Source organism: Musa acuminata, chromosome BXJ3-8, assembly GCF_036884655.1.
Source record: "Musa acuminata AAA Group cultivar baxijiao chromosome BXJ3-8, Cavendish_Baxijiao_AAA, whole genome shotgun sequence".
Taxonomy (NCBI): Eukaryota; Viridiplantae; Streptophyta; class Magnoliopsida; order Zingiberales; family Musaceae; genus Musa; species Musa acuminata.
Genome location: NC_088356.1, coordinates 13,050,187 through 13,066,554, shown reverse-complemented (window position 1 = coordinate 13,066,554; position 16,368 = coordinate 13,050,187). Strand labels below are relative to the sequence as shown.

General features: G+C 36.6%; 1 protein-coding gene across 2 annotated transcripts; it reads right to left on the bottom strand.

The window, feature by feature from the left end:
• Window positions 1-8,912: 8,912 nt before the first annotated feature.
• LOC103994567 (pectin acetylesterase 8) lies at window positions 8,913-15,919 on the bottom strand. Of its 2 annotated transcripts, XM_009414936.3 has the most exons (13): window positions 15,679-15,919; window positions 14,872-15,002; window positions 14,681-14,763; window positions 14,053-14,179; window positions 11,524-11,603; window positions 11,264-11,350; window positions 11,068-11,192; window positions 10,893-10,953; window positions 10,634-10,687; window positions 10,439-10,516; window positions 9,892-9,997; window positions 9,571-9,716; window positions 8,913-9,166 (listed from the first exon to the last, which is right to left on the bottom strand). In XM_009414936.3, the coding sequence occupies exons 1-13, from the start codon at window positions 15,684-15,686 to the stop codon at window positions 9,059-9,061; spliced, it is 1,194 nt and encodes a 397-aa protein (XP_009413211.1). In that variant the 5' UTR covers window positions 15,687-15,919; the 3' UTR covers window positions 8,913-9,058. The 2 variants fall into 2 exon arrangements, with proteins under 2 accessions (XP_009413211.1, XP_065018280.1); XM_065162208.1 differs by having other exon boundaries at window positions 10,893-11,192; window positions 15,679-15,892.
• Between the last annotated feature and the right edge of the window lie 449 nt (window positions 15,920-16,368).

Below are 16,368 nucleotides of genomic sequence, written 5' to 3'. Positions count from 1 at the left end.
TGTTAAGCACATAAGTCTATTTCAGAGTCTTGCAAACAAGTTAGTTGCTATAAAAATGAATATAAATGATAAGATGCAAGAATTATTACTTCTCAGCTCTTTACCAGAAAGTTGGGAAATGTTTATGATGATAATTTATAACTCCACGCCAGAGGAGACTCTAACTATTGATATGGTTAAAGATAGTTTGCTAAATAAAGATGCTAGAAGGAAAGAACAGGTTGAATCTTCTTCTAGTGCATTTATACTAAAAAACAAGAAAGACATAGAAGAAGTCATAGCACAAATTCACATGATTATAGAGGAATATCTAAGTCTAGAAGAGATATCAAATGTTTCCACTGTAATAGACCACGTCACATTAAGAAAGAGTGTAGGTTTTGGAAGCGAGAACAAAATAAAATGAAGAAAAATGAGAAAGAGACCAATACAGTTGCTACTGAAGGTAATATCATTATTGTTTGTGATGACGGTTGTATCAGTCTTGCTGCTCATGATAGTATCTGGGTAATTGACTCTAGTGCTTCATTTCATGTTACTTCTCATGTTGATTTTTTCAGATCTTACACTGCTGGTGATTTTGGTAATGTCAGAATAGGAAATAATGGTACATCTAAGATTGTGGATATTGGAGATATTTACTTTAAAACCAGTATTGGGAGCAAATTGATATTCAAATATGTCAGACATGTTTCAGATATTTGTCTTAACTTGATATCTACAAGCAGACTAGATAATGAGGGATTTGCATATTATTTTGGTGAAAGCAAATGGAAACTCATTAAAGATTCTCTAATTATAGAAAAAGGAAATAAGCTTAACTCGTTTTATGTCATGGAAGCTAAGCTACACAAATAAGAGATTAATACATTTCAAAATGGTGAAAGTATAGATCTTTGGCATAAAAGACTTGGTCATATCAATGAGAAGGGACTTCAAACTCTTGCTAGAAAGCAATTCTTACCAGAGTTGCAAGGTACATCTCTTAAATCTCGTGATCATTGCTTAACTAGAAAAACACATAGAGTTACATTTTATACATATCCATCATCTAGAAAATCATATATTATTGATTTAGTTCATAATGATGTTTGTACTATACAAAATAGAACTCTTGGATGTGCTCTTTATTTTGTTACTTTTATTGATGACCATTCTAAAAAAGTGTGGGCTTTTGCTTTAAAATCTAAATACCAAGTACTCGATGTTTTCAAATAGTTTCATGTCAATGCTGAAAGAGAAACTGGCAAAAAGCTAAAGTGTGCTCGATCAGATAATGGTGACGAGTACAGGGTCCTTTTAAGAATTATTGCAAGTTTCATGGTATCAGACTTGATAAAATAGTTCCTAAAACTCCTCAGTAGAACGATGTGACAAAAAAGATGAATAGAACTAATGAAGAAAGGATTAGGTGTATGCTTTCCCATGCGAAGTTACCTAAGTCATTTTGGGGGGAGGTTATGAGAACTACAGTTGACCTGATAAATCTTTCTCCATTAGTTCCTCTAAAAGGTGATGTTCCAGAGAGAGTATGGAAATGAAAAGATATATCTTATAATCACTTGATAGTCTTTGGGTGTAAAGCATTTGTTCATATTCTCAAAGATGAAAGGTCCAAGCTTGATAATAAAACAAAAGGATATATCTTCTTGGGATATGGTCATGATAGATTATGTGATCCAGTGAATAAAAAGATTATTAGAAGTAGAGATGTTGTATTTCTTGAAAACCAATTGTTTGATGATGATAATAATATTGAGAAGCCAAAAACCTCTGTTTATATGCCTTAGAGTTTGGGTCCAGTTCCTTCACCTGTAGTTCATGATGATCATGGGGGAGATGAACAAGAAGATTATGGTGAGAATGTAAGTGATGATACTCCTACAGTTGATGATGCTGAACTAACTGAACAATCACCTCCATCACAAGTTGAGATTTCATTAAGAAGATATACTAGAGAGTGATGACCATCTACCAGATATCCTCCACATGAATATGTTATGCTTATTGACGGGGGAGAGCCAGAAACTTACCAAAAAGTTATTTTACATGAGCATAAGAATGAGCGGGTTAAAGTCATGCAAGAAGAAATGAGATCCTTGCTTGAGAACCATATATATGACTTAGTAAAGTTGCTTAAAGAGAAGAAAACTCTTAAGAATAAATGGGTTTATAAATTGAAGACTGAAAATAATAGCTCACAACAAAGATACAAGACACGACTAGTTGTGAAAGGATTCAATCAGAAAAAATGTATTGACTTTGAAGAAATACTTTCTCTTGTGGTGAAAATGTCCTCTATCCAAGTTGTTCTTGATTTGGTTGTCCGTTTGAATTTAGAAGTTGAGCAACTTGATGTGAAAACAATATTTCTTTATGGTGACTTAGAAGAAAAAACTTACATAGAGCAACCAGAAGGTTTCAAAGTTAAGGAAAAAGAAAATATGGTATTTAAGCTTAGGAAAAACTTGTATAGACTCAAATAGGCACTTAGACAGTGGTACAAGAAGTTTGATTCCTTTATGATGAGCCAAGAGTATAATAGAACCACATCGGATCATTGTGTGTTTATGAAAAAAATTTTAGATAATGATTTTATTATTCTACTGCTATATGTTGATGATATGCTAATTGTTGGTCATGATGCTAGTAAAATTGAAAAGCTTAAAAGAGAGCAAAGTAAGTCTTTTGCTATGAAAGATTTGGGATCGGTGAAATAAATACTTATCATTAAGATTTTTCGTGATAGGAAGAAAAAGAAGATTTGACTATCTCATGAGACTTACATTGAAAAGATTCTTGAAAGATTTAATATTAGTAAAGCCAAAGCAGTTTGTTCTCCACTTATAGGACATTTTAATCTTAGTTCGAAACAATATCCTACAAGTGAGAAAGAAAAGGAAGAAATGTCCAGAGTGTCTTACTCATCTGTAGTAGGTAGTTTAATGTATGTTATGATTTGTACTAGGCCAGATATAGCTCATATAGTTAGAGTTGTCAGCCGATTTCTTTCTAATCCTAGAAAGGAACATTGGGCAATAGTGAAATGAATATTAAGATATCTAAGAGGTACTTACAGGTTATGTTTATGTTTTGGTAGTGATGAACCTATGTTAAAATGGTACACAAATGCAGACATGGCAGGTGATACTGATTCCAGGAAGTTCACTTCGGGGTTCTTGATTACATTTATAGGGGGAGCAGTCTCTTGGCAATCTAAGTTATAGAATTGTGTTCATCTATCAACCACAAAAGCAGAATACATAGCAATTACTGAAGCCTGCAAGGAAACTTTATGGATGAAAAGGTTTCTACATGAATTAGGCTTGAAACAAGAAGGATATACTATTTACTGTGACAGTCAGAGCACCATTCACCTCTCCAAGAATTCAATATACCGATCCAAGTATATTGATGTAAAATATCATTGGATTTGTGATGTGCTTGAGTTAAAAGAATTATAGTTGGAAAAGATGCTTACCAATGAGAATGGATCAGATATGTTGACAAAGTCATTGCCTAAGGAGAAGTTTGAAGCATGTAGGCGAAGAGCGGGTTTAGTACAACCCACCATATAAGTAGGAGGGATAGCAGCGAGCACACGTAGCAAGAGATGGCAATGCAAAGAGAGAGAAGAACAGAGAGAGAAAAAGGAGAGAGGGCAACATGCGTGCAGAGAACGGTCACAGCGCACAGCGAGAGAAAAGAGAGAGAGAGAAAGACGAGGAAGAAAAAAAGGATTCTGTGTTTTCTGCTTAACAATTAGGGGTTAAACTTTGTTAGTTTTGACCCAAATTTTATGTGGATAATCCTTATAGCAAGTTCAACAATCCTAATAGTGTTGATCTATAGTTTACTCTCTCTAAGGTACTTTCCTGTGACATCCACTTTGTGAGACCTAAAATTCTCTTATTATGAATCCATTTATATGATGAAGATATGCTATTCTTGAGTCAAGATATATGATTTTGATGTCATTGTGATCCTCTTACTATTTTAGAGAAGACTTATTGTAAATATGTTATCATTACTATTGATAGTAGAAGTTTGAGGTGGACTACGGTCCCGTGGTTTTTCCCGCATTGGGTTTTCCATATTAAAAATTTGGTCTCACTATGTGATTAATTTATCACTCTACTGTTTATGTTGTCCTGGTTGATATTTATATTTTGATATCAAGTTGATATTTTGATGAAGAACCCATTTTTATACACAAAGAGGGAAAAAAATTATTTCGCTTTAATAGATTTTTCCCAACAAGTGGTATCAAAGCAGTAGGCTATTTGGTGCTAGTTTTTCTTGTGTGATTAAAATAAAAGAGTCAGATTGTATGATTAAATTGAACTTATTAAATTATTCTACTTAGAGATGTATGATGGAAGATCTACTTTATTGCAAAGATTTGTATAAACCTATCAAGGTTGAAAATAAACCTTCTACTAAAAACGATAAATAACGAGAAGTTTAACATAGAAAAGCTATTACCTATATTAGAAGATAGATGGATAAAAACTTGCATGAGCATATTTCTGATGAAACCAGAACTGATATTGTTTGGCAAATGTTACAAAACCTTTTTGTAAAAAAGATAGTGGGAAATAGAATTTCTCTCCTCGAAAGGCTTGTAAATTTGAAGTATAAAGATGGTGGTAACATTGTTGAGCATGTAAGCTTATTTTAGTATTTTGGAAACAAGTTGGTTGCTATGAAAATGAATATAGATAATGAGATGCAAGGATTATTACTTCTTAGCTCTTTACTAGAAAGTTGGGAAACGTTTGTAGTGACAATTTGTAACTCCACGCCAGAGGGAACTCTAACTATAGATATGGTTAAAGATAGTTTGTTAAATGAAGATGCCAAAAAGAAAGAACAGGTTGAATCTTCTTCTAGTGCATTTGTTTCTGAAAAATAAGAAAGACATGGAAAAAGTCATAGCAGAAATCTACTTGGTTATAGAGTAAAATCCTAAGTCTAGAAGAGATATCAAATGTTTCCATTGTAATAGGCCAGGTCACATGAAGAAAGAGTATAGGTTTTGGAAGCGAGAACAAAATAAAAGGAAGAAAAATAAAAAAGAGACCAATATAGTTGTTGCTAAAGGTAATATCATTATTTTTTGTGATGACGATTATATTAGTCTTGCAGCTTAGGATAGTAAGTGAGAAATTGACTCTAGTGCTTCATTTCATATATTTCTTATGGTGATTTTTTTCAAATCTTACACTACTGATGATTTTGGTAATGTCAGAATAGGAAACAATGGTACATCTAAAATTATGGGTATTGGAGATATTTGCTTAGAGACCAGTATTGAGAGCAAATTGATACTCAAAAATATCAGAAATATTCCATATATTCGTCTTAACTTGATATCTACAGGCAGACTTGATGATGAAGGATTTGCACATTATTTGGTGAAAGCAAATGGAAACTCACTAAAGGTTTTCTAATTGTGACAAGAGGAAATAAGTTTAACTTTTTTTATGTCATGGAAGCTAAGCTACACAAATGAGAGATTAATGAATTTCAGAAGGGTGAAAGTATAGATCTTTGGCACATAAGGCTTGGTCATATCAGCTAGAAGGGACTTCAAAATCTTGCTAGAAAACAATTCTTACCAGAGTTGCAATGTACATCTTTTAAATCTTATGATTATTGCTTAGTTGAAAAAACACATAGAGTTATATTTCCTACATACCCATCATCTAGAAAATCAAATATTATTGATTTAGTTCATACTGATGTTTGTATTATGCAAACTAGAACTCTTGGAGGTTCTCTTTATTTTGTTACTTTTATTGATAACTATTCTAGAAAAGTGTAGGCTTTTGCTTTGAAATCTGAATACCAGGTATTCGATTTTTTCAAAGAGTTTCATGTCAATATTGAAAGAGAAACTAGCAGAAAGTTAAAGTGTGTTCGATCAGATAATGATGGTGAGTATATGGGTCCTTTTGAAAATTATTACAGGTTTCATAGTATCAGGCTTGAGAAAACAATTCCTAAAACTCCTTAGCAGAATAATGTAACAAAAAGGATGAATAGAACCATTGAAAATGGGATTAGGTGTATGCTTTCTCATGCCAAGTTACCTAAGTCATTTTGGGGGGAGGCTATGAGAACTACAGTTGACCTAATAAATCTTTCGCCATTAGTTCCTCTGAAAAGTAATGTTCCAAAGAGAATATGGAAAGGAAAAGATATATCTTATAATCACTTGAGAGTCTTTGAGTGTAAAGCATTTGTTCATATTCCCAAAGATGAAAGGTCCCAACTTGATAATAAAACAAAAGGATGTATCTTCTTGGGATATGGTCATGCAAAGTTTGGGTATAGATTATGTGATCCAGTGAATAAAAAGATTATTAGAAGTATAAATGTTGTATTTGTTGAAGACCAATTGTTTGATTATGATAATAATGTTGAGAAGGCAAAAACCTCTATTTATATTCCTTGGAGTTTGGGTCCAGTTCCTTCACCTGTAGTTCATGATGATCATGTGGGAGATGAACAAGAAAATTATGGTGAAAATGTAAGTGATGATACTCAAACAGTTGATGATGCTGAACCAACTGAATAATCACCTCCACCACCAGTTGAGATTCCATTGAGAAGATTCACTAGAGAGTGATAACCATCTATCAGATATCCTCCATATGAATATGTTATGCTTACTAATGTGGGAGAGCCAGAAACTTACCAAGAAACTATTCTACATGAGCTTGAGAACCACAGATATGACTTAGTAAAATTGCCTAAAGAGAAGAAAGCTCTCAAGAATAAGTGGGTTTATAAATTAAAGACTGAAAATAATAGCTCACAACAAAGATATAAAGCACAACTAGTTGTGAAATGATTCAATCAAAAGAAAGTTATTGACTTTAAAGAAATATTTTCTCCTGTGGTAAAAATATCCCCTATCCGAGTTCTTCTTGGTTTGGCTGACCGTTTGAATTTAGAAGTTGAGTAACTTGATGTGAAAACAACATTTCTTTATGGTGACTTAGAAGAAGAAATTTACATGGAGCAACCAGAAGGTTTCAAAGTCAAGGGAAAAGAAAATATGGTATGTAAACTTATGAAAAGCTTATATGGACTCCAACAGGCACCTAGATAGTGGTACAAAAAGTTTGATTCCTTTATGATGAGCCAAGGGTATAGTAGAACCATATCTGATTATTGTGTGTTTATGAAAAAATTTTCAAATGATGATGTTATTATTCTACTACTATATGTTGATGATATGTTGATTGTTGGTCATGATGCTAGTAAAATTGAAAAGCTTAAAAGAGATATTAGTAAGTCTTTTGCCATTAAAGATTTCGGATTGGTGAAACAAATACTTGGCATGAAGATTTTTCATGATTGGAAGAAAAGGAAGATTTGTCTATCTTAGGAGACTTACATTGAAAATGTTTTTGAAAGATTCAATATTAGTAAAATCAAAGCAGTTTGTTCTCCACTTGCAGGTTATTTCAAGCTTAGTTCGAAACAATATCCTACAAGTGAGAAAGAAAAAGAAGAAATGTCCAAAGTGCCTTACTCATCTATAGTAGGCAGTTTGATTTATGCTATGGTTTGTACTAGGACAGATATAGCTCAAGCAGTTGGAGTTATCAGTCGATTTCTCTCTAATCCTGGAAAGGAACATTGGACAGTAGTGAAATAGATATTAAGATATCTAAGAGGTACTTCCAGGTTGTGTTTATGTTTTGACAGTGATGAACTTGTGTTAGAAGGGTACACAAATGCAGACATGACAGGTGATACTGATTCCAGGAAGTTCACTTCGGGGTTCTTGATTATATTAACAAGGGGAGCAGTCTCTTGGCAATCTAAGTTATAGAATTATGTTGCTCTATCAACTATAGAAGCAGAATACATAGCAATTACTGTAGCATACAAGAAAACTTTATGGATGAAAAGGTTTCTATAGGAATTGAGCTTGAAACAGGAAGGATATAATGTTTACTATGACAGTCAAAGCACCATTCACTTCTCCAAGAATTCAATATACCATTCTAAATCCAAACATATTGATGTGAGATATCACTGGATTCGTGATGTGCTTGAGTTAAAAGAATTACAATTGGAAAAGGTGCATAGCAATGAGAATGGATTAGATATGTTGATAAAGTCTTTGCCTAAGGAGAAGCTTGAAGTATGTAGGTGAAGAGCGAGCTTAGTACAGCCCACCATATGAGCTGGAGGGAGAGAATTGTTGGGTCTAGCCCATATGTGGGCTATAAGCCTAAATCAGTAATTAAAAGCAAAAGAAAAGGGTTTTGAGCGATGTGCGTTCATGTAGGAGGGGCAGCAGCGAGCGCATGCAACAAGCGATGGCGGCGCAGAGAGAGAAAAAGGAGAGAGGGTAGCGTCCGTGCGTGCAGAGAACGATAGCAGCGCACAGCGAGAGGAAAGAGAGAGAGAGAAAGAGAAGGAAAAAAAAAAGATTCTTAGTTTTCTACTTGACGATCAAGGGTTAAACTTTATCAATTTTGACCCAAATTTTATGTGGAGAATCCTTGCAACAAACTCTACAATCATAATAATGTTGATCTACAGTTTACCCTCTCTGAGGTACTTTCCTGTAATATCTATTTTGTGAGATCTAAAATTATCTTATTATGAGATCCATCTATGTGACGAAGATATGCTATTTTTGAGTCAAGATATATGATCTTGATGTTATTGTGATCCTCTTACTATTTTAGAGAAGACTTATTATAAACATATTATCATTACTATTGATAATGAAAGTTTGAGGTGGACTACGATCCCGTGATTTTTTCTACATTGAGGTTTTCACGTTAAAAATTTGATTTCACTATGTGATTGATTTATCGTTTATGTTGTTCTGATTGATATTTACATTTTTGATATCAAATTGATATTTTGATGATGAACGATGGAGGAAAAAAATTATTCCGTTTTAATATATTTTTTTCAACTTTCATGAATACATGTACTAGTCAAATAACAAGTGCCGCACTTAAAAAGGCCGATTACAATTGTCGCATACGGCTTACAAGACTGAAGAAGAAAGCATGTATTGTCAATCGTAAACACGGTTGCGGCATGATGAGTCACATGGATATGGACAATCAATTTTTCGGAAGGCGCTTCGATCATAAAACCAATCTCCCACTGCTTTGCCAATTGGCTGCAACATGAACAATTAAACAATCAAATAATCAGTCATAACAAGTTGACAAGGGACAGGAGATGGAAGCGATATAGCTCGATGCCAGGCATCCTAGACATACTAGATGCAAGTGTGTGTGTGTGTATAGGCCTTAACTTAATGCAAGTGTATCTGAGGTTATGTGGCAAGAAAAAAGAGCTAATGCTGGCCATCAGCAGAAAAAGTAATGATAATGGATATACTATTTCACCGGTAATCAATTAGAATGGTTGGTGCGGTGTACTAAATAAATGATGCCGCAGTAGTATATATATATGATATATCGAATTGTCAACCATGCATGCATGCATGCAGCTGCTTTCCTACTGTTTGCAGAATCCTCTTCTCTCTAATCCTGGGTTCCAGAATAGTGGAGAGCTTACAATATTATCCAGCGCGGGAGAATCAGCAGCTAACCACGTATCCTGACTTCCGGACTGGCAGTGAGCATAGCATGAGTTGATGAACATGCCTCTTGCAGATGAGTTCCCGAGTGCTGCCAGAGCATTCAGAAATTCTGACCGGAAACCTGTTTAAGCTCCCATCAAATCATCAGTCGATGCTTGATTACACGTATTGTACTTATATCATAATTAATTGTTATGGGTGATCTGACATCCATTTTATGAATATTATAGCTAGCAGATGTTATGCAATATCTCAAGCAGCTCCGCCAAACGTTTGGGGGGAAGGAAAGTTCTAACCTTGCATGATTTGAAGTTGATCCGAAGAACACTGCTTTATGTCGAGCTTGCAGTCATTCCAAGTTTTGTGTGGATCGGCAGCACTCGGTGCTAAAATGTTTTTGATCTGTGATATCGTAGGAGATTTTTTATTCAACAAGCACCAAGCATAAACGATGATATACGCATGTGCTTATGAACGACTAGGAGATTGAAAATAATTGCTGCAAGTCTGAATCTACATCAACTCAAACATGCACGTTATAGCTAACAGCGTCTGAACAATATAGTAAATGGTTAGTTCACTTCCTCGGTGAAAGAAAAAGTTATTATGGAAGTGAAGGTTACTACAGTTTCTGTCCTTTTCCTGTATACATACTGCCAATGGCAATATATTTAAAAACCAAATTAGAACTTCAAAGAAAAACAATACCCTTTTACAAAGAAAATTATCTTTGATGCCGTGAACAAAGAACATGATACTATCATGATATGAAAAAATGAATCATTTTCTATAAAGCATGATATTGGGAAGCAGTACACCAGACTTGTTCTGGGGAAATTTTACCTGCCATGCATCGTATGCTGCATTCAGAATAAAAAGGGATGTACGCATCTGCGGCACCACATATTGCGGGAAAAAGCACTGGTTTGTGTATGTATGAAAAAATGTTAGTGCTATTAGAAAGCAACATCATCTATATGCTCTCCAAAAAAAAGAAAATTCATCTGTCATTGCATCATTAAATGTCATGTTCCTTACCATACTCGGAGTCATTCTTGATGTGCAGGAAGACGGCAAATTCTTTGCAGATCCCTAGAGAACATGATAGCATCAACCAAGCATGAACAGGTTAGTATTACTCAAAACAGGGGATGCGACCAACATTCACAAGGTAATCATGCATAATTTGTCATTTTGGGTTAGACAAATCCATAGTTCTTCATATATCAGATTAAAATAGCTAATGAATTCAAAGGATCCAAATATCTATGGTCAATAGGTGAAAGAAGAGACATACATGGGTGCTGACAACCTCACTATAGTAGGCTTTGATTGATTCTGTCCCAGTTATGTCCTTCCTGTTATTGGTATGCAACCATGGAAAGAACATCTTCCTCGTCAAGTATTTAGCAGTCAAATGGACTAAAGTATATCTTAAGAAAAAAAGGAAATCAAAGCATGGCCTTACGTACGCATTAATAAAATAACCAGCATCGGAGAGGCACTTAACAGTGGCACCTGCTGGTAGAAGATCACCAAATTTGTCACAATGCAGTATGGATGCCAAGCCACCTGCTGAACAACCGGAGAGAAGCGCCTGCAGCCCATTTTTTGTCTTAGAATGTGGAATCATTGTGGAAGGAAAAAAGTGTCAGTACAACAACCTACGTTTTCTGCCTTGTTCATCCCCTTTGCTAGTAGCTCTTCAATAACAGCGAGCCAAATCTTAGCTCCTCGAAAGTAGAGCTTCGTTGCCTAGTAAAACAAAAGCAGAGAAGAAAGGTCATGGACTTCACCAAAAATCCAATCTGTAACTTGCATCATTCCGTTTATGCTAGACAGTGAAACGTGGTATGCATGCAAAGAGCGTGTGGGAATTCAGCCAGCAAAAGCAATGTCTTAATTAATTAAGGAACTTGATCACTTACAGGATCTACTTCATCCACATCTCCTGTAAATGATGAACCATCACAGTAGCGAATCTTGACCTTATTCCAGTTGTAGAAATCTGCATATATACTCCAACCAACATAATTCATGCAAGAAAACTGCTTTAGCTTGCTACAAGGAGTATTTCTCAGTTTTTTTTTTCCTTTTTTTTGTGAAAGAAAAAATTTGTATTTCTTTTAGATAGCCACATGTGATTGAACAGTTTCATGCATCTGAATCATCAAAAGCCACAAACTGCATTTGACAACATGCAGTTGCCAAATGGATGGTGGAAGTTAGATCTATCATAAAGAGAAAGCAAATTTCCTAAGATATACGTAGCTTCCATTAATTCATGGTTTTGGCTAAATCATTTTCCAAATGATAGGAATGAAGTCAAACCTGATATGTCCAAAATGATTTATTTTCACAGCTGTCTTCCATGATTAACTTTTGATAGGTTATTTTAAATGCACTTTCCACGAGTACAGTATAATAATGGGTATGCTTTGAGAAACTTTACGTGGTTACCGGTTCCATGGGCTCACTATTAACAGGTCCAATGACTATTCTCTAATAGGATGCCCTGAAGCCTCCAATTCAGATCCTTGTTCCTGTTGTCTATGCCTAAGATCGTATATTTTAGCAATTTAGTCACAAAAGAAGAAAACAAAAGCCTTGAAAAACGAATTGAAAAGTTGTTCTTTACAAAATTGTGCCCTCTGTTTCTTTATACCTTTTTGGGTTAAGGTCGATTTTAGCCCTTATAGTTTTGGACATGGAACTCTCAGGTCCTTACAGTTTACTTGTGTTTAAAATAATCCTTATATTTTTAAAAACATAGCATATAATCCCCTCCCGTCAAGTCGAAGTTAACAAATGTTAGAGTCTGCTTACATGGCATGCTGACTTACAATAAACTATTAATATAACGACACATGAAAGTTAGGGTTAAGATCCATTTTAGCTCATGTGGTTTTAGCTAGGACGTCTTAAGCCCTTATGGTTTACTCGTATCTAAAATAACTCCTACATTTTCAAAAACGTAGCATATAAGCCCTTCTCGTCAAGTTTGAGTTAACAGACATTAGAGTATGCTTACATAGCATGTTGACTGAAAATAAACCATTAATATGATGTCACATATAATTTAAGTTTAAAAAAAACTAAGACCTTCATTAATGACGAGAGGAGGCATCGTCGTGGAAATGACCACTACCACCAGCACCGAGCCGCTGCTACCTAGTAAGGTGTCATATGCACGCAACGTCTCCCGAGCTAATGACAAGCTCAGGAGCCTTCGATTCTGCCTCAGGTGGATGTGCATCAACCAGTCCGACGCTAGGCATGTAAAGGTCTCTTGGTCCCTCTTCCTCCTCCTAGGCATTGTCTCCACCACCTCCCACTTCTTCCTCTCCTACGCCCCCACCTGTCGCACCCACGATGTGGTGGTTCAACTCTTCCTCACCTCCGCCTCAGGCCTCACCTACCTCTACCTCTCCGCCTTCGTCCGTCGCTATGTCCTCCGTCGCTTTCTCTTCCTTGACAAGTTGGTCGGGGAGAGAGAGCAAGTGTGGGAGGGCTACATGGACCAGCTCAACCACTCCTTCCACCTGCTCTCCGTCTTCGTGATGCTATACTTCGTAAGGGAGGTGGCTTACAAGGTACGGTGGTACTCGTTGGGATTGGAGTGGGTGTTATTCGTGGTGACAAGCAACGCCATGGTGGGCGACGTGGTGCCATGCACCCTAAAGCTGATGAGTGACATCCGGAAGCTCTTGAGCTCGTCGTCAAGGTGGGAGAGGCTACGTGCATATGATGCCCTACTAGGCAACAACGGATCAGTGATGCTGGTGGTGGTTACTTCCACGATGACGCCTCCTCCCGCCATTGATGGAGGTCTTAGTTTTTTTTTTTAAACTTCAATTTTACGTGTCATTATATTAATAATTTATTGTGAGTCTACATACCATGTAAACAGATTCTAACGTATATTAACTAAGATTTGATGGGAGGGGCTTATATGCTTCGTTTTTAACAATGTATGGATTATTTTAAAAATGTACGAGGAAACCATAAGGGCTTAGGAGGTCCATGACCAAAACTATAGGGGCTAAAATAAACTTTAATCTAAATTATACATATCATTATATTAATGATTTATTATGAGTCAGCATGCCACGTAAGCAAACTCTAATGTCTGTTAACTCAGACTTGATGAGGGGGGACTTATATGTTATGTTTTTGAAAATGTATGAGTTATTTTAGACACGAGTAAACCATAAAGACTTGAGAGGTTCATGGCCAAAACCAAAAGAGCTAAAATGGATCTTTCACCCTACCTTTTTTTTTCTGAAGGAATTTCAAAACTTCATTTCACCTAAGCATTAGATGGAAGTTTCTTCTTCTATAGCTTTTAAATTAAAGAAAGATGTTAGAATCTTTAACATCTAATTAAGTTCAAATGTGTTTCAAATACATGGTAAAATCCACAAATTACGAATAGAAATAGTCAAAAGATAGTATACCAGGGTTTGAGTTCTGGCTATTGCCTAGGATCCCAGAGAAGGAAAGAGGCTTCATATACTTGGAGGAGCCTCTAAAAGTGTCTCTCCGAGCTAGACAATCTTGGACATTCGTGCACCAGCCTCCTCCCTGCCAAAGCAAGATAAACCTATCACAGTCCAACTAAGAACAGCTAGAAGCTCTTGGGAGCTTGGCCTTCTCCATGGCCTAGAGCAGTTACAACCCTTCTCTCACCTTTTTCATCGAAAACCTCGACTCTTTTGTTACCATGGATCAACTTTGTGCCTTTAGATTTTACAGTGAAGATAAGCATTACCCAATATACATACGTATATGTGTGTGCGTGCGCGAGCATGCACGAAGTTTGGAGTTTATTAGTTAGTTCTAAGGTGTGTTATCAGTTCTCTAGCAAACCAGTTGATCTGCAAGTCTTTGAAATCACATGTAGTTGTGGCTCCAAATTGCAATCCAGGACAATTTCCAACCTGTGTCCTAGCTAGCAGCTATAAGTACAACAATCACAGTGCAACTCTGATTGGTTTGATATCTGAACAGCAGATAGTGTTTCGATCAGACCGATTCAAAAGAAGGCATTATCTTACACAAGATAAGGCAGAGGAAATAGCTAACCTCCATGTGAACCAACCAGTTGTTCATCCCAGAGCCAAAACCCGGAGAGAAATGATAAGCTGGAGGGCTCCCATCCAAGCAGACTACAAAAGAGTTGAAAAGCCTTTAAATCCTAAAGGACTGCTGGCTGTCTCCTGAACCAGATTACAAGAAACAACAGTACTGCGGCAAGGAGAGAGAGAGAATCTGACCCGCTCCTTCGTCTACTGCACCTTCAAGCAATGTCATGGGTACATCAAATCCGTTTACTACAAGTGCGGCTAGCAGGCAACATACACAAACGAGGGGACAAATCCGTGCTCCTAACTTATCATTGTCCATTCTGCAGAAGCAATTCGAAATATTAAGAACAGAGACACGTCTCACGAAAAGCACTTACCGATCAATCACAAGAGCAAGGCACAGAATATGACGTGATAATTCAAGCAAGAACTTGGAGGTTCTGGTTAGAAGCGGAAAAGCAAGATGGTGTTCTATCGTACGTGCTAGAATCTTCATTTTGGTGATGCGCCAAGTGAGATTTTGGTGATGTAGTCAACACGGCAATCTAATTAAGTAACGTGATCCGAGATAAATGGAGGGCCTCTACAAAATCTGATGTCCTGTGGTAAACATAAACTCCTAGAGTTCAAGATCCAACTGACCACGACGCTAGCTCTTCCCACCCCCCCAACCCAAAAACAAAAAAAATAAACAATAAAATTCTCAAACTCACTAATAATGAAATCGAGAAAAATCTCCGTCCTTCCGATTCATGTGGACTTCCTCGTTATAAAAGTCATAGAATTGCGTAAATTTCCAATGGAGCGAACTGAAAGCGGAGCTAAAAAACCAAAAAAAAGAGGGTGGGGAAGAAAGTATGATTTGCTCCTCATCAAAGCAACAGAACGTCCGAGTAATCTAGCAACAAATTATAGAAACAAAATCTCCAGAAAGGAAAAAATGCACATATTTTTCAAGAAGGGAGAAAAGCATAAAATTTGCAACACCGTGCATACCTGAGCATCTCGAAGAACCAGATTAGGTCTACTTGGTAATCCTCTTCAAAGAGGGAGCGGCAGTGGAAAGCATATAGAAGAGCGAGCCGAGGACTCCCATCGACCGTCGTGGCTTCTGATGTGGCTGAAAGTGATTCCCAAAGACGTGTTCACGCCTTGGTGTCGTGTTGCGTCGGAGTTGCGCTTATCCCACTCCCCGGGGTCCCGACCTTAGCAGAGAGATAGCTGCAGCAGTAGAATGAAGCAATTACCGTGGTCGGGCTTGGCCGCGTCCGGGAATCCAGTCAGTTATTGCGGTCTTGCCGGTCAGGAACCTTTTTTTTTTTCTTTTAGGATATATTTGCGAAACGGCAGGTGGTTGTCGGTGATTGCCATAAAACCACAAGGACTCCTGTTGTCCTCTTCACCTGCTTCGATGTAATGTGTTTCGGTCATACCTGGGTGTCGGCCAAGCTTAAAAGTAACTACATATCTAGAACCGTGCTTTTTCTTGCATATAACGTTGCTCGATTGACGAGCCTAAAGCTAACTTTGCCCGAATTATGTTCGCATTTATTCACTTAGGTTGGTTGTTATCTATCTTTTTTTTGTTTTAATTAATGAATTGAATGAATGATCACAGCAATTAAGAATTGGGTATTTGCATCCCCCAAATTTAGTCCGTCTCGAGTGAGAGTGCGCGGAGTGAAA

Bases quoted from the DNA above. Each gene is read 5' to 3' on its own strand.
- LOC103994567 (XM_065162208.1), bottom strand. The intron at 14,180-14,680 runs GTTAGCTATTTC...TTGCTTTGGCAG, and splicing joins ACTGGTTGGTTCACATGGAG to GGAGGAGGCTGGTGCACGAA. The intron at 9,717-9,891 runs GTTAGAACTTTC...GAGCTTAAACAG, and splicing joins TCAACTTCAAATCATGCAAG to GTTTCCGGTCAGAATTTCTG.